The sequence below is a fragment of the Anguilla rostrata genome, chromosome 5 (assembly GCF_018555375.3).
Source record: "Anguilla rostrata isolate EN2019 chromosome 5, ASM1855537v3, whole genome shotgun sequence".
In the NCBI taxonomy this organism is placed as follows: Eukaryota; Metazoa; Chordata; class Actinopteri; order Anguilliformes; family Anguillidae; genus Anguilla; species Anguilla rostrata.
Window position 1 is genome coordinate 57,544,899 of NC_057937.1, and position 23,945 is coordinate 57,568,843.

A 23,945-nucleotide genomic window follows, 5' to 3' on the forward strand; every position below is an offset into this window, starting at 1 on the left:
GGACTGGCCCCCGCTGTTGCGGTCCAGCCAGAAAGTAGCGGCGGTTTGGCGGAAGGTTCCGGAATGCGCGCACCTGTCCGTGCTCCTCCGAACCGGGGCGCGGGAAGCTGGCGAAGCCTAACTTAGCCTTACAAGACTGCTTTAGAACATGTGTGTGGGATACACGTGGGGAAGTGTGTCTTCACACACAAACGGGATTATGTCGGGGGACGTGTTCCTGCCCGTGCAGGGAACTGTGCGCCTATTTCCACGCGTTCCTGTTTGAAATCGTTCTTATTTCTGGTTAGCCTGGGATCCAGTGATACGAGCTGAATAATAAACGTCGTGAAAGCTTGTGCTGTCAGCTCATTTCCTGCTACGAGGCGCTTGACCTGTGTGTGTATTTGCGTGTGTCCGTGATGACGGTCTAACCGTAACTTATTAGCATGGATATCGGGAAGCGGCGATCAGGTCCGGATGTGCGAGCGGTCGGTGAGGTTGAGGGGAACGGGCCCGTGCGGGACACAGATCTGGGCGAGGTGCGGCTCTCTCCCCCCGCACGGCGGGAACAGCGGGAGGCAGGATTGCGTAGGAGCGGGAACGCCTGGTTCCCCAGAGGCTGAAAATAGCGGTAGCGAAAGAGCTCCCCCGGTGAGGTTTGGGTGGTGGATGCGGGGGGGGGGGGGGGGGGGGGTGAATTTTTCATGGCTCGATGGTTAAAGCAGACCTGCAGCTGCCAGCGCGAGCGACGCCCGGCTTATCTCTCGGCACAGCGGCTACCGTGTGTGCTCTGGGAGAGCCGCGGTCTCTGAGCGGCGGGAAGGACGCAACATCGGGAGGCTTCTCTGATCTCCCCGCTTACACGCGAGCTGGAATGGAGAACGTAGAGTGAGCACTGAGGTCTCTCACCAGCAGGTCACTAGCAAGGTGGAGGTGGTAGGCTTGGTCTGTCAGTAGCAGGGTGGAGGTGGAAGGCTTGGTCTGTCAGTAGCAGGGTGGAGGTGGTAGGCTTGGTCTGTCAGTAGCAGGGTGGAGGTGGTAGGCTTGGTCTGTCACTAGCAGGGTGGAAGTGGTAGGCTTGGTCTGTCAGTAGCAGGGTGGAGGTGGTAGGCTTGGTCTGTCAGTAGCAGGGTGGAGGTGGTAGGCTTGGTCTGTCAGTAGCAGGGTTGGAGGTGGTAGGCTTAGTCTGTCAGTAGCAGGGTTGGAGGTGGAAGGCTTGGTCTGTCAATAGCAAGTTGGAGGTAATAAGGCCAGGCAGAGCAGTGATTCAAGTGCATGGCCCAGAACTGCTGTAGACGGCATGTCAGCAGAATGAAATGAAAACTCTTTAGTCACCCGACTCATGGGTGCCGACCAAGCCGATAAATGATATTTCAAGGGGCTCGCAGCAGAAGGCGGACAACGCGTTGAGCTGGAAATGGGGTTGTTATGGAAATGTGACCCGGTGAGAATGAGAAATCGGTTGCAACTGTCACACCTGTGGGTGGGGGGGGGGGGGGGGGGGGGTGGGTGGCAGTCGCCCTGTACCGTTACACAAAGGGCTGTGATAGCGAGGGGTTAACTGAGAGCGTTTACCTGCCGCCATTATCCCTCTCTCTCTCTCTCTCTCTCTCTCTCTCTCTCTCTCTTTTTTTCCCGCCGCAGGTGCCAGTGCCCTCCTCAGTTCGAGGGCCCCGAGTGCCAGCAGACCAAGCACAGTTTCCACGGCGACGGCTACGCCTGGTTTCCGCCCGCCCGGCCGTGCTTCGAGAGCCGCGTCTCGCTGGAGTTCATCACCGAGGCGACCGACGGCCTGCTGCTGTACAGCGGCCCGCTGGCCCAGCTGCAGCACTGGGACGCCGAGGACTTCATGGCCATAGGTGCAGTTCGACGGGAGGCCTCCAGGGGGCGCCTATTCCACCACATTACATTACATTACATTACAGGCATTTAGCAGACGCTCTTATCCAGAGCGACTTACACAACTTTTTTACATAGCATTTTACATTGTATCCATTTATACAGCTGGATATATACTGAAGCAATTTCGGTTAAGTACCTTGCTCAAGGGTACAACGGCAGTGTCCTACCCGGGAATCGAACCTGCGACCTTTCGGTTACAAGTCTAGTTCCTTACCCACTGTGCTACACTCCACAAAACATGGCGGGGGGGGGGGGCTCTGAGGGGGCTCTGAGTGCCTGGGCTGCGAGAAATTGGCAGGGGGGGGGGGGTGGTGGTTGTCTTTTTTCCCATTTTTAATCAAAGCGGAGAGAGAGGCAGTCTCACCGTCCCCGGGTGGCTTGGCCTATCAAATGAGCTGCAGAAAAACTGTGAGTCATGTGATCTTCAAAAAGGAATTGCAGCCCACAAGAGTCTAAAATCCTGGAGTATCTCCCCCGCACATTTGTTTGAGAGCCGCCATTTGGCACGTACTGTTACCTTGTTTCTTCATCGCTGGCCTGTGCTTTCATCTTCACATCTCGAAGGGTCAATACTGTGTTTGCCATTATAAAAGACACTTTATTTTTCTCAGAAATGCCACTCGAAATAACCCCATGTCCTATGACGCAATATTTATAATTAATCACGGAGGTGGTTCTAAGTTCATAACGTGTATACTGAAGGAACATAGTTTTTCACCTTTGCGATTTTAAACGTACTGTGATTTTACTGTTTGTGGTTAAATCAGGCCAGAACTAAAGTTAGAAAGGCACATATTGACTTGTAAATTCAAGCCAATATGCTTCATTATAAATATTATGTATGCAAAGGAATATTTAATTGTATGTGATATTTTATTTTATGCATTAACGGCGAATGTATATGCAAGCACAAATTATGGAATGTTGATAGTTTGCTGATATTTCGTAGATATTTTTCTTAATTTATTATTCATGTTTACCACATGCTGGTACTTAAATACATATGATTATTTTTTCATAGTTTCTGCTCCATTGCATTTGTTTCTGCTGTAATGGGAGAAATGTCCCTCATAACATAAATTATGGCCATTTTTTTCAGTGTAATTACAGTTTTTCTGTGTTCTCTACCATGACTTGATGGTGTGAGACAGCTAAACACAACACAAAAAACACAAAAAACGCTCCAGTTTATAGTCTTTCTTTGGCTCATGCGTAAAGAAACTTTGTAAAGGAGGCTTTTCTCTCTGGCCCAATTACATAACTAACCCCCCAGCCCAGCACAATGGCGGGGATGCTGTACGGTGGGAGGTGTTTTCTTTCAAATTAGATGTTGAACAAAAGACCTGACCTGGCTGTGGAAATTTTTAAAAAATCCCATGGCACATACTGAATGTGTTTCATCCCTGGTTAAAAGAGATGTTGGTGTTGAAGAGGTGAGAGAGTCAAAAAATGAAACAGAGAGTGTGAGAGAGAGAGAGAGAGATGGAGGGGTGCAAGGGAGGTACGAAGCACAGGTGGAATGGAAAGAGTGAGAGGTGATGAAAGGATGAAAAGAGAGGGACAGGGTGATGAGATTGTGTCTTTGTTTATTGTAAAGGGATTTATATGGTCAGACCTGAGTGTGTTTGCAGAACTGGACAGCCCATATCACGCTAGCAAAGCTGCTCTGGAACTGAGATAGACTGAGGCAGACCCTGGGAAAGAGGGAGACACGGAGGAGGCAAGGGGAGGGTAGGAGAGCGAGAAAGAGAAAATAGTAAAAATGAACAGGGGGAGCAGGAAGAGATATGGGTAAGGGCCTGAGTAGTACAACGGAGGAGGGAGAGGGAGAGACGGAGAAAACGGGGAGAAAAAATAGACTGTGGAACGAAAGAGAGAGGGATTATAAATGTAAAAAGACTGTGATACACTGCAGCGAGGGGGAGAACGAGGGGAGGAGAGACTACAGCGCAGAGAGAGAGAGAGAGAGCTATAAAGAAATGGTACGAAAGTAGACAAAGAAAGGATGAACGAGAGCGATAAAGGGCTATAAAATCCACAGTCGGGGGGGCACGCGTCCTCTCCGGTAACACGGCTTTGGGAAATGTCCTCATTTCAGGGGAACAGGGGGGGTCGGGGGGGGGGATGCAGGGTGGCAGTGAAAGGCTCGGGCTGTGAGTTGGGTACGGGACAAGGTGAGCTCCACCAAGCCGATTTGTCCCCCCCGGCTAGTCTGTCGGAACGGTGCGGAATTTGATTTGTTTGGACAGCTTGCGTTCCATTGTGTTATCTGCTTTGAATACCGGGAAAGGTAATTCCAGTGAGAGAGAGAGAGAGAGAGAGAGAGAGTGGAGCCACATTGTGTGGCAAAGGTATATATGCACAGATGGCCCCTCGAATGCCAATCTGTAGTTCTAGCTTCTCGCGTAGTATTAGAGTTTCTTTTCTCGTGTGGTTCCCATGAGCCGTTTCCCATGGTGAATTGTTGCATAATTCTCCCCATTCATTCTTCTCTGTGGGTCTGCATTTTCCCCATTTATTCTTCTCTGTGGGTCTACATTTTCCCCATTCATTCTTCTCTGTGGGTCTACATTTTCCCCATTCATTCTTCTCTGTGGGTCTACATTTTTTCTATTCATTCTTCTCTGTGGGGTCTACACTTTCTGCCCCTTGTGCAAAGCCTTTTTGCCACAGTTTTTCCGGTCTCTCTGATGGAAGTGACTCTCTTCAAAGTGGAAAAAAATCATATGGTGTTGTTGGAACCTCAGCCTTTTGTGATCCTATCGACATCCTGCTTCAGCTGTCGGGAGCAAAGACAGACATCTTACATTAGCTGCCACGAGCACAGATCAACATCGTTCCATCAGTTGAGATCACAGACTAACATCCTTCCTTAGCTATTCAGACAATAGTCCAACATCCGCATTAGCTTTTAAAATCACAGGCTAGCATCCTCCTTCAGCTGTCAAGAACTTGTACTATCATCCTCCATCATCTATTGAGTGTCCAGTCCAACATCTGTAATCATCTATTGAGTGTCCAGTCCGACATCCTCCATCATCCATTGAGTGTCCAGTCCAACATCTGTAATCATCTATTGAGTGTCCAGTCCAACATCCTCCATCATCTATTGAGTGTCCAGTCCAACATTCTTCATCAGCTATTGATTGTCCAGTCCAACATCTGTCATCATCTATTGAGTGTCCAGTCCAACATTCTCCATCATCTATTGAGTGTCCAGTCCAACATTCTTCATCAGCTATTGATTGTCCAGTCCAACATCTGTCATCTATTGAGTGTCCAGCCCAACATTCTTCATCTATTGAGTGTCCAGTCCAACATCCTTCTTCATCTATTGAGTGTTCAGTCCAACATCCTCCATCAGCTATTAACAGCATGGTCCAGCATAGTCCACTGCCTACTGAGAGCACGAACCTGTGAAGTGCACACAGGTAGCTGCTGCTGTTTTTCACCCTGCAGTCCACCACCTGACCTGCACATCTTGTGTGCGGGACCGCTGGTTCCTGATCTACAAGCCGGGAACACGGTTTGTTCGATGAGACGCTGTAGTCCCAGCTGGCCGAAGTCACCCGTTGTCTGGGCAACGTTAGCGCCGACAGCGCATTGCCTTGCCCAGCCAGAGCCCGCACTGATGGTTCGGTACCGGTCCGCTGGGCCGGTACCGAATATCCTCACGCTAGAACAGTGCCTAAACGGGATGGAAGACCCCCACAAGCCCCATCATCTGCTGCTGAAAGGGCACCGTTTGATCACTGTTTGAGTGTAGGCAGCAAACACTGCCACCCGCCCTGTAGAAAGGCAACAGCGGAGATGAAAGAAGGAACGGAGCCTTGTCCGTGACTTCGCACGCCGCTGTCAATTTGTCAAAAAGCCGTTACACGGTCAGAATCTATGAGCCTTTATCAAAGTGTCAGGCATGGCTTTAAATCTGGCGGATTTTACAGATGGGCACGCGGGAAGGTGAGCTGTCAGTTGACTGCTTGCTTTGGCTTTTGTGATGTGGAATGTGGCGTTCAAGTTAAAGACGTGCAGGCAGAGAGACGGATTCCCAAATATTTTCCTTTTGTTTACGCTCGATATTTCAGATGACTTTTTTTGTTTTATTCGGTTCATATTTTCCGCTCTGTCCTTTTCCCCCCGGGGCCATCGAAATAAGAGCTTTTTCATATTTTAGGAAAATGCCTTTGCGGTATCCCCTTTTCCAAGACCGGCCCTGTTCATCTCCAGAGAACGTCACAAAAGAGGCGGATAAATAAGGAATGAGGACTGGAGACTCGATCGCATCTACAGGCGTGGATTAAGAGCAGAAGCTTGTAGACTCAGAAGGCCTCAGCACACATCATTCCTGCTGTTGGCCAAATGCATTCGAGCGAGTGATACACGAAGCCTGTCTCTGGACTTACACTGCGGATACTGACAGGGGCTCTGCCCTGTGTGTCTCTCTCTCTGTCCCTCCATCCCTCGCACTCTCTCTCTGTCCCTCCCTCCCTCGCACTCTCTCTCTCTGTCCCTCCATCTCTCGCACTCTCTCTCTGTCCCTCACCTCTGTTTCACTTTCTATGTTCTCCCCCTCTCTTTCTCTCCATCCATGTCTCGTACTCTTTCACTCTGTCCCTCTCACTCCCTTTCTCTCTCCCTCTCTCTTTCTCCTTTTCACCTCTATCTCTTGCACTGTCCCTACTTTCTCTTTCTCTCCCTCCATGTCTCTAACTCTCTCCCTCTCTCCCACCTTCCCCCCCTCCTTTCTCTATCTCTCTCTGTGAAATGCATGCTGCTCCTGATGATGCAGAGCATCCAGATTAATCTCTGCCAGACAGCTCCGGTCGTGCGCTCGAACACCACCCCTGAACATCAGCCCTGAACATCAGCCCTGAACACCAGCCCTCAAATTCAGCCCTGAACATCAGCCCTGAACACCAGCCCTGAACACAGCCTAATCAGCCTGACATCAGCCTGAACATCACCTAACCCAGCCCTGAACATCAGCCCTGAACACCACCCCTGAACACCAGCCCTGAACACCAGCCCTGAACATCAGCCCTGAACATCAGCCCTGAACACCAGCCCTGAACACCACCCCTGAACACCAGCCCTGAACACCAGCCCTCAAAATCAGCCCTGAACACCAGCCCTGAACACCAGCCCTGAACATCAGCCCTGAACACCAGCCCTGAACACCAGCCCTGAACACCAGCCCTGAACACCAGCCCTGAACACCAGCCCTGAACACCAGCCCTGAACACCAGCCCTGAACACCAGCCCTGAACCCCAGCCCTGAACACCACCCCTGAACACCACCCCTGAACACCAGCCCTGAACACCACCCCTGAACACCAGCCCTGAACACCAGCCCTGAACACCAGCCCTCAAATTCAGCCCTACTCGTGCGATTGGGGACACAGGCCGGTCTACAGAGGGGCTCGGGTTCTAATGAAACCCCCCTTTTTCCCCAAAACACGCAAGGTGCATTTGTTCTGCGCCTTGGCAATCGCAATCAGGCGTCATTCGTGGCCGCACCTTTTCGTTTTTCGGTTTTGTCTTGTTTTTCTGTTTTTCATCCCTCTTTTCCTTTGTTTTCTTCCCTCTCTTTCCCCCGGGCGGGCGCAGCAGGCATCAGACAGGTGTTGTAATCCTGTGCAATTTTGTGGATGGTGCAAAGTTCTGCGCACTGGGAGCGTTTGCTGGTTTGATGATTTTTAATTTGTCAGTCGTCAGAGGAAAGAGCAATCAGAACTTAATTAATGCCTTCTTTATTTATAGTGTGGGTTCTGAGAAAAAAAAAAAGCCACGGCAGATCTTCAGGTTCTGTGAATTCTTATATCAATATGAAATTCTCTTGTGTCCATATAAGGAGTTTTTTTTTTTTTTGATGAGAAAACTCTTCTTGCAGAAGTTCTGCGGCCTTGAAGAAGTTGCGTGCCTCTGAAAAGGGATGACCTCTCTCTCTTTCTCTTTCTCTCTCTCCCCCCTCCCCCCTTCTCTCCCTCCCTCTCTCTCTCTCTCTCTCTCTCCGCAGAGCTGATAGGCGGTACGCCCACCCTGAAGATTAACCACGGCTCCGGCACGCTGGTTCTGCAGTTGCCGAGCAACGTGCGCGTGGCGGACAGACGGTGGCACAGGCTGGATGTTCGGAGTGACAGTAAGGTGGGTCTGCGCGAGGGGGACGTGTCTCGCACTGTCTGAACACGCGCAGGGCCTATTGGGGAGGGACCCCCAGCGCCCTTCCCACACCCCCCCGCCACCACCCACACCCCCCGACCCCACCCTCTCACATTCCCCAAACTGCGCCGACTGCCAGTGCTCCTCGAGTACTTAACAAAATGTCATTTATAAAGGTCGTGTGCGTGTGTGCTCACGAAAAACAGATGGAGGTGTTTGTAGCGGGGAGCGCAGACCCTCGGAAAATAAAAAATTGGCCCCCATGTGCGTCTGATCTAAATAATTAGCATCCCTATAGGATGTCTCACAGATCTCAGATCTGCGTTAAGGTTTATAACGCAGGTCACGTGACAGGAAGGGGGAGGGGCCCACGGTGACCCGTCAGGACTCTCTCTGTGCAGGAGGTCCGGTTCACGCTGGACCGCTGCTCTGCTGCCGCGGTAACGGAGATGGAGGGGGTGGGCAGCAGGCTGACGACCGAAGACCACTCCTCCTGCGAGGTCAGGGGGGTCACCCCCAACGGGGCCAGGTAACGAGACCCGCCCTCCCTCCTGCCCCCCCCCCCCCGCCTCTTACCCCGAACCCCCCCTGCATAGTACCCCTCACCTCCGCCCCTCCCCCCTCAGCGCCCGCCGTTTTCCTGGTGCTGAGTCACTCTTCCCCCTTCTTTCCCTCGCCATCGCCCATGCAGTTTTCTCCCCTTCACTTTACTCCTCCGTTAAAGCAGTGGGAGTGTCTGCTCCTGGCTGTTATTTCACTCTGCTGCGTGTGAAATATGATTTGTCTGCTGGTCGTTTCTCATATTTGTTTATCCGTTCGCTGAAGACAAATTGTTGCTGTTTATAGATAATGTATTCGCTGATTAGATTCATTGACTAATTGCTTTGTTGGTTGGCTGGTTAGGGGTAATGCATCCTGCAGATGATTGGCTGATGTATTCCATGACCACCTGTTTGTGCCAACCCCCCCCCCCCCCTCCACCTCTCCCCCCCCCCCCCCTTTACCTCTCCCCCCCCCTCAGGCACCTGAACATGACCCAGGTGCTGCAGCTGGGCGGAGTCAACGAGAACCTGCCGTACATCTACCCTCAGCTGCAGCACAAGCACTTCACCGGCTGCATCCGCAACCTGGTCGTGGACAGCCAGGTATCGCCACCCTACCGCCAAACCCGCAGCCATCAGCACCGGAACCTTCCGGGTCTCTACAGTGCATTATAAAATATACTGCTTTTCAGCTTTATTGGAGAGGACGGTGTGGAGAGACAGGAAGAACAGGGAAGAGAGGGCGAGAGAGACGTGCGACAAAAAAGGTTGTGCGGGTGGATTCGAACCCGCGGATGTCGTGGCTCGCGATGAGCACGTGGACGGTTTTAACTGAAAACTACGCGTATTTTTAGGCCTTTCTGGAACCCCTGAGGTAGCTGCGCTGTCACAACCGTACGCGTTTACCACCGTGTTAAACACTGTGATCATTTTTTTAAAAATAACCCTGCCTCAAGTTCCACTACGGGCGGGTGTAACCCAGCCATGAAGATGACACTTAGTATCGGTACATTACATTACAGGCATTTAGCAGATGCTCTTATCCAGAGCGACTTACACAACTTTTACATAGCATCCATTTATACAGCTGGATATATACTGAAGCAATGCAGGTAAAGTACCTTGCTCAAGGGAACAACGGAAGTGTCCTACCCGGGAATCGAACCTGCGACCTTTCGGTTCCAAGCCTAGTTCCTTACCCACTGTGCTACACTCCGACCCGAGTTAGCCGTTTGGCACAACCCGTCCTGGAGCCCAAAGAGCCCTCGAGACACCGCAGCTGCATGGCGTTGGTAGCTGCATGGCGTTGGGCGCTGCATGGCGTTGGTAGCTGCATGGCGTTGGTAGCTGAAGGCGTTGGTAGCTGAAGGCGTTGGTAGCTGAAGGCGTTGGTAGCTGCATGGCGTTGGTAGCTGAAGGCGTTGGTAGCTGAAGGCGTTGGTAGCTGCATGGCGTTGGTAGCTGCATGGCGTTGGTAGCTGAAGGCGTTGGTAGCTGCATGGCGTTGGTAGCTGCATGGCGTTGGTAGCTGCATGGCGTTGGTAGCTGAAGGCGTTGGTAGCTGAAGGCGTTGGTAGCTGAAGGCGCTGGTAGCTGAAGGCGTTGGTAGCTGAAGGCGTTGGTAGCTGAAGGCGTTGGTAGCTGCATGGCGTTGGTAGCTGAAGGCGTTGGTAGCTGCATGGCGTTGGTAGCTGCATGGCGTTGGTAGCTGAAGGCGTTGGTAGCTGAAGGCGTTGGTAGCTGCATGGCGTTGGTAGCTGAAGGCGTTGGTAGCTGCATGGCGTTGGTAGCTGCATGGCGTTGGTAGCTGAAGGCGTTGGTAGCTGCATGGCGTTGGTAGCTGCATGGCGTTGGTAGCTGCATGGCGTTGGTAGCTGCATGGCGTTGGTAGCTGAAGGCGTTGGTTGCTGCATGGCGTTGGTAGCTGCATGGCGTTGGTTGCTGCATGGCGTTGGTAGCTGAAGGCGTTGGTAGTTGCATGGCGTTGGTAGCTGAAGGCGTTGGTAGCTGCATGGCGTTGGTAGCTGAAGGCGTTGGTAGCTGCATGGCGTTGGTAGCTGCATGGCGTTGGTAGCTGCATGGCGTTGGTAGCTGAAGGCGTTGGTTGCTGCATGGCGTTGGTAGCTGCATGGCGTTGGTTGCTGCATGGCGTTGGTAGCTGAAGGCGTTGGTAGCTGCATGGCGTTGGTAGCTGCATGGCGTTGGTAGCTGAAGGAGTTGGTAGCTGAAGGCGTTGGTAGCTGAAGGCCTTGGTAGCTGAAGGCGTTGATGGCTGCATGGCGTTGGTAGCTGAAGGCGTTGGTAGCTGCATGGCGTTGGTAGCTGCATGGCGTTGGTAGCTGAAGGCCTTGGTAGCTGAAGGCGTTGGTAGCTGAAGGCGCTGGTAGCTGAAGGCGCTGGTAGCTGAAGGCGCTGGTAGCTGAAGGCGTTGGTAGCTGCATGGCGTTGGTAGCTGCATGGCGTTGGTAGCTGCATGGCGTTGGGCGCTGCATGGCGTTGGTAGCTGCATGGCGTTGGTAGCTGCATGGCGTTGGTAGCTGAAGGCGTTGGTAGCTGAAGGCGTTGGTAGCTGCATGGCGTTGGTAGCTGCATGGCGTTGGTAGCTGAAGGCGTTGGTAGCTGCATGGCGTTGGTAGCTGCATGGCGTTGGTAGCTGCATGGCGTTGGTAGCTGAAGGCGTTGGTAGCTGAAGGCGTTGGTAGCTGAAGGCGCTGGTAGCTGAAGGCGTTGGTAGCTGAAGGCGTTGGTAGCTGAAGGCGTTGGTAGCTGCATGGCGTTGGTAGCTGAAGGCGTTGGTAGCTGCATGGCGTTGGTAGCTGCATGGCGTTGGTAGCTGAAGGCGTTGGTAGCTGAAGGCGTTGGTAGCTGCATGGCGTTGGTAGCTGAAGGCGTTGGTAGCTGCATGGCGTTGGTAGCTGCATGGCGTTGGTAGCTGAAGGCGTTGGTAGCTGAAGGCGTTGGTAGCTGCATGGCGTTGGTAGCTGCATGGCGTTGGTAGCTGCATGGCGTTGGTAGCTGAAGGCGTTGGTTGCTGCATGGCGTTGGTAGCTGCATGGCGTTGGTAGCTGAAGGCGTTGGTAGCTGAAGGCGTTGGTAGCTGAAGGCGTTGGTAGCTGCATGGCGTTGGTAGCTGAAGGCGTTGGTAGTTGCATGGCGTTGGTAGCTGAAGGCGTTGGTAGCTGCATGGCGTTGGTAGCTGAAGGCGTTGGTAGCTGCATGGCGTTGGTAGCTGCATGGCGTTGGTAGCTGCATGGCGTTGGTAGCTGAAGGCGTTGGTTGCTGCATGGCGTTGGTAGCTGCATGGCGTTGGTTGCTGCATGGCGTTGGTAGCTGAAGGCGTTGGTAGCTGCATGGCGTTGGTAGCTGCATGGCGTTGGTAGCTGAAGGAGTTGGTAGCTGAAGGCGTTGGTAGCTGAAGGCCTTGGTAGCTGAAGGCGTTGGTAGCTGCATGGCGTTGGTAGCTGAAGGCGTTGGTAGCTGCATGGCGTTGGTAGCTGCATGGCGTTGGTAGCTGAAGGCCTTGGTAGCTGAAGGCGTTGGTAGCTGAAGGCGCTGGTAGCTGAAGGCGCTGGTAGCTGAAGGCGCTGGTAGCTGAAGGCGTTGGTAGCTGCATGGCGTTGGTAGCTGCATGGCGTTGGTAGCTGCATGGCGTTGGTAGCTGCATGGCGTTGGTAGCTGAAGGCGTTGGTAGCTGCATGGCGTTGGTAGCTGAAGGCGTTGGTAGCTGCATGGCGTTGGTAGCTGCATGGCGTTGGTAGCTGAAGGCGTTGGTAGCTGCATGGCGTTGGTAGCTGCATGGCGTTGGTAGCTGCATGGCGTTGGTAGCTGAAGGCGCTGGTAGCTGAAGGCGCTGGTAGCTGAAGGCGCTGGTAGCTGAAGGCGTTGGTAGCTGCATGGCGTTGGTAGCTGAAGGCGTTGGTAGCTGAAGGCGTTGGTAGCTGCATGGCGTTGGTAGCTGAAGGCCTTGGTAGCTGAAGGCGCTGGTAGCTGAAGGCGCTGGTAGCTGAAGGCGTTGGTAGCTGCATGGCGTTGGTAGCTGAAGGCGTTGGTAGCTGCATGGCGTTGGTAGCTGAAGGCGTTGGGCGCCGAAGTGTTCCCCCGATCTCCTCACTGGAAGCAAAGGGCTGTGAGGCCATGTAAAATTCATGCGGCCCTGTTGTGAGGCAGGGGTTCGGGGAGGGGGGGCTGATGATGCAGATCTAACGCCGTCCTCGCCCCCGCTCAGGCGTAAATGACCTTCCGCGTGCCACTTCGGCTGGCTGTGTGGGGGGGTTGCAGGGAGTGGGGTGGGGTGGGGGGGTTAGGGTATTTTTAAACTTTGTTGTTTTCCTAATCTGCTGCTTTCCGCCCGTCACGTCTCAACCTGTCTCTCGGCTGGGGAAGGCCAAGTGGGGCACGTCAGTGCATCTCAATGAAGCATTATACCCTTACCCCCCCCGCCCCTTACCCATGCCACCCAGAGGGGTGGGGGACTGGTTACCCCTGCTGATTCCGCCCCTCAGTAATTGCGGTGTGTGGAGGTGAAACTGGACCCTCCCCCCCCCACTGCTGAGGAACCAGCAGAACGGCTTCCCGCCCCGCTTCTGAGCGGAAACGTGAGAGAACGCGAGAGAACGCTGTGGTGTGGGGATGGCTGGTTTAAGCAGCCACACCTGCCCTGGGTCAAGCTAGTTGGACCTGGCCAATTGGATAATTGGTTGAGAATTAGATAATTGGCCAGGTCTAATTGGACCCAGGAACAGGAGTGGCTGCACCTGTGCGTAGTGAGGTAATCACTGCGCACAGGTTAAATCTGCCATCCCCACCCACACCAGGGAGCTTCGGTCATGACTGGTTTACATCTGCTCATTTGGCGTTACCATCTTGCCAAACCCTCGTGGAATAAATGTGGACTGTTTTGAACATCTTCTCCCTGTGTCTCTGTGCTGGAGGGCCCCAAAGAAAAGCCACTTCGGTGGCCTGTGGCAGGCGTGTTTGCCACAAACGCTTTTAAAAAACGCGCGACTCTAACGCTCGCGCCGTGTTTCGGGGGGGGGGGGGGGTAACAGGAGTGCGTCTCTGGCTCCCGGCCGCGGCCCCGTGTAAAACGAGCGTACGGGCGCCGGAGGACTTCAGAGCGGCCGATTGGCTGTGCGCGTGTCGGAGGCGCCGAACGCAGAAAGCGCGTTCCGCTAGCCCGTTAGCGGGCGTGCTCCCCGCTCAGACAGCGCGAACCGCGATGCAACGTGTGAAGCCGCGGGGATTGTCCGAAGGGATTGTTTTCCTAAGTGCCGGTTGAAAAACGTATTTATTACGTCGATATCCTGCGAAGTGAGAAGCTGGAGGATAACTGAAAGGTTTCAGTCGCACGTATGAACATATATTCTCACCTCTCACCTCCAGCATGCTGGCATAGACTCTAAACACCGCCACACCCCCCCCACCCCAACCCCAACTCCCCCCCCACGAACCTAACCAGGAATAAGCGTTTTTAATAAAATAGATGAATGTCTGAACTGTGGCTCACATCTTTTCACCCACTCCTGTAAAAGTAACTGACACTTTTTTTTCTCCGATGCTCCATATCTTCACCTCCCTTACATCTTCAGGCTGAGTGCTTTTCAGATCTGAACAGACACCTGCCGTTTTCAGGAAGCAGTGTAAATTTCGTGAATGCTATATTTACGTCCCTGTCGTAATGGCCGCGCGGTTAGGCTCTCCGTCTTGCTCAGTTGTGCGAAAAGCATTTTTTTTTAACAGTCTCACCTGAACGCGAGGCTGGTCTGAGAATAGAACATCCAGATAAAAGGTGATTCTTTTGCATTGTGATGCTGAGCAAGGCCTCTTTGTCCTCTTTGTCTAGCCTTGAGGTCGACAGTTATACGCGAGTATTTTTTTTTTTTTGAGGAAAAAATGTTTCTGAAATGCAGGAAAGCGTGGAGAGTAGCTTCATCGTCATGCGCCACCATGCAAGGTTGTGAGAAGATGGCGGGCCCAAACACGAGCACTTAAGCACTCCTGCACGTTACATTACATTACATTACAGGCATTTGGCAGACGCTCTTATCCAGAGCGACATACAACAAGTGCATCAGTTCAAGGTGCAGAGGTGCAAAAGAAACACACTAGAGTTAAGTAAAGATCGTAGTGCCAGAAGTGACCACATAGATCAGGACTCCAACCCTGTAGAGTAACCTGTTCAGCAAACAACAATGAGGGTGTTTTTGAGGGTGCTTGCTCTGGGACGGTGGCGATATTTCACGGATTCTCACGCTCCCGTTCCCTTTCGGGAGCTAAAGGCGAAGGAATTTAACAACACGGCGGGACCCCGGAGGGGCGGTGGATAAACCGGTAAAAAATAAATAAAAGGATCACGGCAGCTGACGCAATATTATAAAGTGACCGTGAAAAAAAAACGAAGTCACTGAAGTCAGACCGGTAAAAAAAGACTTTATTTATGACCAAAATATTTGATTTCACAGGTTATGGAATGAAATGTTATTTTTTCGATACGAAAATGTCCATAACATGACCGTTGAGCAGCAATAACTCATAACAATTTTATAAATTTGTTTCATTAATTAACAAAGAGCAGAAGTATGGACATATTTTATGTATACACACACACACACACACACAGTCTTGGGTGAGTGATTTTTGTTGTTTTGCATCAGTACTCCAGCTTGTAGCTTGTAGCTCTGTACTCCTGCAAACTGCATTTGAAACATAACAATGAATTAAAAGTGTATGAAGTACAGACTGTCTGCTTTAATTTGACGTTGATGTTTACGAACATATCGGATATATCCATGTAGGAATTACAGCCCTTTTTATACATAGTCCCCCCCCCCCCATATTCAGGGAGGTTATATTATAATTTCTTTGTTTGCTGGCAGTCTAGATGAATGTTTAATTATACATATATATGGTGCTCACACACTAGGCTGCTCTTCATACGTGCTCCCACCCAGCACCCCATAATCCCCCCATCCTCACCTTGCGCCAGTGACTCCTCAATTACGATCATCCTCCCATAGGAAATCATTGTATTTCTGCCTCTCTATATCGCCCCCTGCTGCCTGCCATTCATTCATCCGTCCATTATCTATATCCGCTTATTCCTTGTCAGGATCACGGGGGGTGCTGGAGCCTATCCCAGCATGCATTGAGCAAGAGGCAGGAATACACCCTGGACAGTTCGCCAGTCCATCCTAGGGCACACACATACACACACACACACCATTCACTCACACACTCATACCTAGGGGCAGTTTTGACTCTCCAATTAGCCTAACCTGCATGTGTTTGGACTGCGGGAGGAAACCGGAGTACCCGGGGGAAACCCGCATGGATACGGGGAGAGCATGCTGCCGTCCAGCAGCCCTTAAATTTATGCTAATTTATTTATATCTTCCTGTACCACCAGCAACAAAAAAAAAAATTAATAAAATGCTGGTGCACCCTCCTAGAACTGTCCGTAAATAAATATGCATTGCTGTATCTGAAATATACTCCTATGTGTAAGAGATAAGTGGCTTAACTTTGATGGCGTTGAACAAAAGGAGCGGCATCTCCCAAAGAATTCTAAATTAGAGAAAGCCTTTTTTGTGCAGTTCTCTCGGCACCAGAGAAACGTACCAGTGGCTCACAAAGTTTTCAAAGAATTGAAAGTTTATTTGCGCTTGTGAAATGTTTTTTTTTTTCTTTTTTTTTTTTTTCTTAATTTCTGAATTCTTTGTGATTAAGGCAGAGCGTAATTGGTTACATAGCATAACATACGGGGCGACATAGCTCAGGAGGTAAGAGCGGTTGTCTGGCAGTCAGAGGGTTGCCGGTTCAAACCCCGCCCTGGGTGTGTCGAAGTGTCCTTGGGCAAGACACCTAACCCCTAACCCCTAACTGCTCTGGCGAATGAGAGGCATCACTTGTAAAGCGCTTTGGATAAAAGCGCTATATAAATGCAGTCCATTTATCATTTACCATAACATAATGATGAGGAGAGGCCATTCAGCCGAACAATGCGCCTGCCATTTCCTCCTGCTACAGGGTACCTACTGCTCACCATTGACCTTTAACTGCAGTGGTATCCAGCATATGTTTTTCAAAGACATGTAATGTCTGCGATGGTTAGACTCCTTGTTAGACGGAAGGTAGGTATAATTCTCGAGTATTGTGTGTACCTTGGTGCAATTATGCCTGGAGTACAGTGGAATCAGTCTACGGTCTCATTTTTCAGGAAGCCATTGCTATAGAATAACTCTTCATCAGCAGACCGGCCGACGGAATGCTTGCGTGATGGCCGTCCCGCTTCATAATGAACACAGCCCTTATGAAAGCTGTACTACCTACGGGATGCATCGTATCATTATTATTATGTTAGCTTATCTTGTTGCCAGGGCCCAGGTCCTACAGCACTGTTCTGTTTTCTACTGTGGTACATCCCTCTTTCTCTCTCCCCCCCCTCTCCCTCTTTCCCTCCGTGCCACCTTGCCACCCCGCTCAATCCCTCTCTCTCTCTCTCTCTCAGGTTTACGACCTGGGCTCTCCCGCGGACTCGGAGAACAGCGCGCCAGGATGCGCCATGACGGACGGGAACTGCGTCAACATGGGGTACCCGTCCTGCGGGCCCCGGGGGTGGTGCCACGGCGAGTGGGGGTCCTTCAGCTGCCAGTGCATACCCGGGTACAGCGGGCACCAGTGCGAGCAGGGTACGCCCCCCCCCCCCCCCCTGAAACCGCACTGGGACTGGACCCCGAGTTCCAGTCCCATGTAGAGATTGTGACGCTTTTAGCATTAGCATAGCATAGACGTACTGACAGCCGCTATCAGCTGTGATGCTGATGACTTGACAGCGTCTCTGCTCTTTGCCAGAACCTTTATGTGCACTTCTGTAAGTCACTCGCTATAAAAGTGTATCCTAATTACCTGCATACAAATGTAATGCAGATGTAGAAGGTAAAAATAAAAGACCTGAAGCAGCACGGACGCACTAAAATCAATGTAGCGCTGCTAGCATTTTTATTATCCTGCAGCACTGACCGCTGCTATAGAATAACTTGATCAGTAGCCCAGCTGAATGTTGCGTGAAGGCTGTCCAGCTTCATAATAAACACAACACTTACGAAAGCTGTACAACCTACAGGATGCATAGCTGCATATTATTATTGTTATTATTATTATTGTTATTATGATGATATATTTACAGTGCTACTGTGAACTCAGGCTCAATGACAGTGTCGGCACCCACATAGCAAGGCCTTTCTGTGTGGTTCCACTCCAGTGCTTGGCTGTGATCACTTATCAAGCACATTGTTTGTGACAATTTTTGTAAAAAAAAAAAAATAATAATAATAATCTTTTGGCCGCTGTAATAAATGCTGTGTCTGGATGAACTGAAGCAGAATGATCACTTCCTCTCGGGCCGCTTCCCCCCTCGTTTCGCTAAGCCGAGTTGCCGGGGCTGTCGGTCTCGCCCCTTTTTCACCGCCCACATGAGGTTCCTGGGAATACTACCTCTCGAGGAGGCGGGAGCCTATAGCTCCATCCATTCCGGCTTGTCCGCTCTTCCGCACGTCGGGGCCCGCTGCTGGGGACCAGGGTCCAGGTCCTGGTGCGGACCCGGAAGCCCGGCGGCACCATCGTCAGCCTGCTGTCCAAGGAGCAGAACGAGTACCTGCGCCTGGAGGTCAGCCGACCCTCTGCCTCATTCCGATTGGCCCGTTCCCCTGTCGCCAAGCAGCCGCCTTGCAGCGGCCTGGTCCCTTATGGAAACGGCACATACGGAGGATATATTCAAATAAACTACACTGTTAACATTCTGCGGTGCTTCACAATGTATTGTAAATGCATAAATTATCGCCACTTTCAGAGGTTGCAATATGTTTTGCGCTGCCGTTAAATATATTTATCGCTATAAATTTTTTAAAAGCCCGTATATTTACGGTGTGTTGCAGCGTTATTCTATTTCCGTGCGGATATTTTGCAACAGGATTGCCTCGGTAGTGTATGCAGAGTTGACCTTGCTGGAGACGGGATTCATTTGGGACAGGTTCCTCGCTGCGTAATATGTTTGGATCGCGCTTCCCCAACCCCCCCCCCGCCCCCCCCAGCTCAGGAGAACACGTTCCGTTTGTTAATGAGGGAGAGTGGTGGCCTGTGAGGGAGTGCTTGTGGATTTTAAATGGCGGGTTGTGGGAGATGCCGCGGTTAGTGGCTGTGGAGCTGTAGGGGACCTGCCACCCTTGCCTCTTGATGTCTTCAGATGGTTTTCTGCAGCTGAAAGAGATGAAATCTCCTTTTTGCTCCTCTTTCTGACCGCGAAGCCGGTTTTGTCTTCCGTTTTTGAGGCTTGGGTTTTGTCTGGGGGCCAAATCGACCTGCCGCTGCCCTCAGCTCCCATCATGCCCTTAATGTTGGGATGGGTGTTTAACCCATTAAGGATTAAGATCACAAATGTGTGATTAGAATTCTCTTAGCTGAACATTCTAATGCTGATGTCACAATCCCTGCTGGTAAGAAAGCAATGGAGTTCTAGAACACTGACTTTAAAAAAAAGACTTGCTCTTCAAAGGGTGAAATAAACAAAATAACTCCTATGCTCTGCACTTTGGGAAGTGAACAACGCTGTCCCAGCCCTTGCCAGGACATTCTTCACAGCTGTTATTTCAGAGACTTGCGTAGGTCACCAACCCCCCCCCCCCCCCTTCCCTACCCCCCTAAAACTACAGCACCTCGTTCTGTGCTGGGCAGCAGGCCTTTTGATCCCCATTCTGGCATCTTTAAAATGAAGTCAGGGTGGCAGCCAAAAGTGTTTTTATTTTCTTTCTCTTCGCGCTGAATAGCGGACGGGAGCTTGCCGAGCTCAATCGGCTCCGTCAGACGTGGAGCGCCGACTCTCGCCACAATGTTTATGAATCAGACGCGGCTGCTGTGGCGTTTCGCCGCTCGCAGGTGGGCTGTGGGGGCGTTCTCTCGGCCTCTCTCTCTCTCTCTCTCTCCGAGACGCGCACGCTGCCTCTTTGTGTTCGCGCTCGTCTGTGCCTGTTTATGTTTTTTTTTTTTTTCCCATGATGCCCTCCTCTGTTTCCGCGCGCGCCTTCGCGTGGGCGGGAAGGGCCCGTCGAGCGAGGAACGGCGCGGCACGATCTGTGCGTGTGCGGGCCGCCGCGCCGCGCCTAATTAATTTATCCGCCTCCCACAATGCCTTGGGTGTGTGGTCATGTGACCCTCACCAAGACCCGCTGCTCATTTTCAAAGAGTCCATGGGAGTCAGCCTGGTTGAGTGGTGGGGTGAGAAAGGGACAGAGGGACAGAGAAAAACAGACAGAGCGATAGAGAGAGATAAATATAGAGAAAGGGAGATTAAGAGGACGAGAGAGGGTAAGGGAGAAGCAGAGACAGATGGATGTTCTGAGAGAGATAGAGAGAAAAAAAGAGTAAGATGTGAGATGGAAGAAATAAGAATTATACTTATCATACTAATTATGGTTTTTGTGATATTATTTGTTTCTGTTTATCTGTATGCTTAAGATAGACGTGTAATAAGCAATAAGAATAGACGTGTATAATAATAATATAATAATATAATAACTGACTGATAATGCGATAACTGACCAAACTGGCTGATTATGTAATAAAATGTTGCTCTAAATGCCAAAAAAAAATGTCCAGTAATGTAGTAAATGAACCAGCAATGTAATAACTTGACATATTATTACCCTATTGGTCATTTATTAAATTATCTGGTGGGTAAAAAAAGCCAATTATATAACAGTATTGACCAATAATGTAATAACTACTCGGGCCAAGCAGTAAGCGTCAGGCTCACGGCGACTTTTGTTTTTAAACGGATAAAAGTAACGGATTCATTTTTGTGCAGCCATTTTAGCACGGCTACTCAGAGTGCTCAGTGTACAGTGAAGTGGCATTAACCGCCTCTTCCCTCTCCCGCGAAGCCTGACTGCTGCCAGTGGATGAACAGGTTCGATCGCACGATGAAGAGCGTTAGAGAGATCCGTCTGCAAAGCCAGTTAAGAAGGGAAAGGTGATACGGTGGCTTTGATCACTTAATTGTAAATTTCAACGGAAAGGTGAGAAGAGCCTGGCTCTCGGGTATTAGACATTCTGGGTCAACGGCACTTTAGCTTTTAGCTAGAGTTGAAACCTCAGGTTTAATCCTAAAGACCCCAGACCTGTATATGAAGTGGAATAGTTAATCCTTGTTCCACAGCTTTGGGTAGCTGCTCCAGGTGCTATGCATTGTTACTGTGTTCATACGGCGATGCACCAATCAGAGCCCTCCGATCTTCACAAGCCCAGAGCGCTATGCACTGTTGTACAGAGGGAGCTTTTCTCTTTTGTATACAATATAATCAGATCACATAAAAGTGGGTAAAATTAAATAAATATGTATAAATGTTGGTAAAAATTTATCACCTGACAGTGAAATGTCTATGAAGTGAAATTAAATATCCCTGATAGCTCGGAGCAGTAATCAGAACAAGCGAATATGCTGTCAAAAATCTTAACGAGAGGATTTATTTTGTTGAACATTGAAATAACATTATTCAGTGAAATGCAGCCCATTCTTTCATCTTTAAAAAAAAAAAATGATACAGTTCGCACTTTGAGTAGCTGTGCTACAGTGCTGTACAAATCAATCCTTCAGTCAATTTATTCATTTAACAACAGAAGTCAACCTAAATCTAATGGTTGCTGCTTGCTCTGAGTAGTTATTACGTTATTGGTTGGTCAATATTATTACGCTTTTGTGTTACCCACCAGATAATGTAATAGCTGCCCAATAATGTAATAATTTGTCTAGTTATTACATTATTGGTCGATTTTATTACATTATTAAACTACATATTACCTTTTTGTTGGCAATTTTATTGCATTATCAGTCATTCTTACATTATTAGTTGTCACATGTCCATATATATATAAATATATTGTAGAGAGAGAGAGAGAGAGAGAGAGAAAGGGAGAAAGGGAAGAGGAACAGAGGGAGAAATGGAGAGGGATAGAAGGAGAACTAAAAACAGACAGACAGACAGAGAGAAAATGAGTGAGAGGGAGAGCGAGAGAGAGAAAGGGAAGAGGAACAGAGAGGGAGAAATGGAGAGAGATGGAAGGAGAATTAAAAACGGACAGACGGAGAGAGAGAAAAGGAGGGAGAGGGAGAGAGATGCGGCAGATGTTCCGTATCCCTTCGCGGTTTCCGTTCCAGCAGAGAAGCTTCTGGAAAGGCTGGCGGGGGGGCGAATAGCGCGGCCCGTTTGGCGGGGGGGCGAATAGCGCGGCCCGTTTGGGGAAAGTGGCGGGAACGATTACGCTCCCCGCCCAGCGCCCCAGCGCCCCGGCGCTTCGCGGAAAACAGCAACCTCGCTCACCACGCCGTTTACCTCCAATACAGCGAAAACAACGCAAACACACACACACACACACACACACACACACACACACACACACACACACACACACTCCCCCACACACACACACACACACACACACACACACACACACACACACACACACACACACACACAACACACACACACACACACACACACACACACAAACACAACACACACACACACACACACACACACACACACACAAAAACGCACTGCCACTAAGTGCCGAATATGATTCATGTTAAATCGCCAGGCCTTGAGGAGAAACAAACCCGCGAGGGGAAAAAAAAAAAAAAACTGGTCTTGAGGTGTCTTAGGGTATGGGGCTGATGCGTTAACCTGTTGACTCATTCTCCCATGCGTTGTGAGCGGGCGCGGGGGTGGGGGGTGGGGGGGTGGGGGGGAGTCATGCTTGCGTACAGAAGTGCGTCCGGGGGGCGCGCTGCGGCTACGTGCCGCTAAAGGCGATCGCCCTGGTGAACTCATCCGCTGCTGTTGCGGAGGGTTCGTTAGCCTACGCTGCTAACTCGTGTTAACTCGTCCCCCCGCACGCGTTTCATCGCGTTAATTTGATTTGGCTCTCTAGGTACTTCGTTTCTATTGTTTTTTTTTTTGTTTAGTTTAGTTATTTTATTTATTTATTTTTTTTTAGAATGTGAAAGGCATAATTTCTTTTCTATGAGAGCAGAGAGAAGGCGTTTCAAGCGCATACTAAATATGCTTGAGAATGATCGGGTCTCGTTTTGACGTTAATCCCATAAATAATTCAACGAAGACATTACAGCCAGTATGCTTCTTCCACACAAAAGGTTAAGCCCCTTCCTTCATTCATTTATTAATTTATTTAATTAATGATGGCTGCTTGCAATGTACACTTCCTCTCCCTAACCACTAACACTAAAGCAGACCCGCGCTAAGAAGGCTTGGGTCCATGAGCACTAACGCTAATATAGACTCACACTGAGGAGGCTTGGGTCCATGAGCGCTAACGCTAACACAGACCTGCACTGAGAAGGCTTGGGTCCATGAGCGCTAACGCTAACACAGACCTGCACTGAGAAGGCTTGGGTCCGTGAGTGCTAACGCTAACACAGATGCGCACTGAGGAGGCTTGGGTCCGTGAGCGCTAACGCTAACACTAACGCTGACCTGTGCTGAGAGGGCCTGGGCTGTCTGCTTCTGCTGGGCTTTGTGAGCCAAATCAGAGCAGCTCATTGTCTTAATTTACTGTTTATTTACGGAGGGTTAGATAGATAGATAGATAGAGTGAGAGAGAGAGAGAGAGAGACACTGCCCTAGAACATACACTATACTAGATTATGATTACCTTGGACTAAAAATCAGTGCATCGGGGAGCTTTGGTCTAGCAGTGAATGCATTAAAAGAAAAAGTCCGTAGAGCTTTTTATGCGATCAAAAGAAGATTCCATAAAATAAATATTCCCATTAGAATTTGGACAAAAATATTTGATAGCGTTATCCAGCCAATTGTGCTATATGGAAGTGAAATATGGGGTCTACTCAGTCGGCAAGACTACACTAGATGGGAAAACATCCAGCTGAAATTTATCATGCAGAATTTTGTAAAAATATCCTACAGGTACACAGAAATACTCCAAATAATGCATGCAGGGCTGAATTAGGCAGATATCCAATTCTTATTCAAATCCAGAAAACTAAATTTTATCGAGCATCTAAAAACTAGCCCGGAAAATTCATTACAATATAAGGCTCTAAAAACCCAAGAGGTAAGCCCAGGAAAGTATCCCCTCAGTCAGCTGGTTCTGAACGTATCTAAACTAACCAGTACTAACAAAAACCAGCTTCAGATCAGCACTGCTTCACAATTGCCAATTAGAGTTAACCAAACTATAAAACAAATCAAAAACATATATTTGGAACATTGGAAGACCTGTACCAAACTCCAAAATAAACTGAATTGCTATCGGGCCCTAAACAGAGAATACACA

At 50.1% G+C, this 23,945-nt stretch overlaps 1 protein-coding gene across 1 annotated transcript in view; it reads left to right on the forward strand.

Annotated features, from left to right (window-relative positions):
- LOC135255757 (neural-cadherin-like) overlaps positions 1–23,945 on the forward strand; it is a 185,837-nt gene that overhangs the window by 141,427 nt on the left and 20,465 nt on the right. The window contains exons 23-29 of the mRNA XM_064337323.1: positions 1,624–1,838; positions 7,898–8,025; positions 8,442–8,569; positions 9,062–9,185; positions 17,089–17,269; positions 17,530–17,585; positions 18,142–18,246. Of these exons, the coding sequence (XP_064193393.1) occupies positions 1,624–1,838; positions 7,898–8,025; positions 8,442–8,569; positions 9,062–9,185; positions 17,089–17,269; positions 17,530–17,585; positions 18,142–18,246 (937 nt within the window). The remainder of the gene's footprint in view (positions 1–1,623; positions 1,839–7,897; positions 8,026–8,441; positions 8,570–9,061; positions 9,186–17,088; positions 17,270–17,529; positions 17,586–18,141; positions 18,247–23,945) is intronic.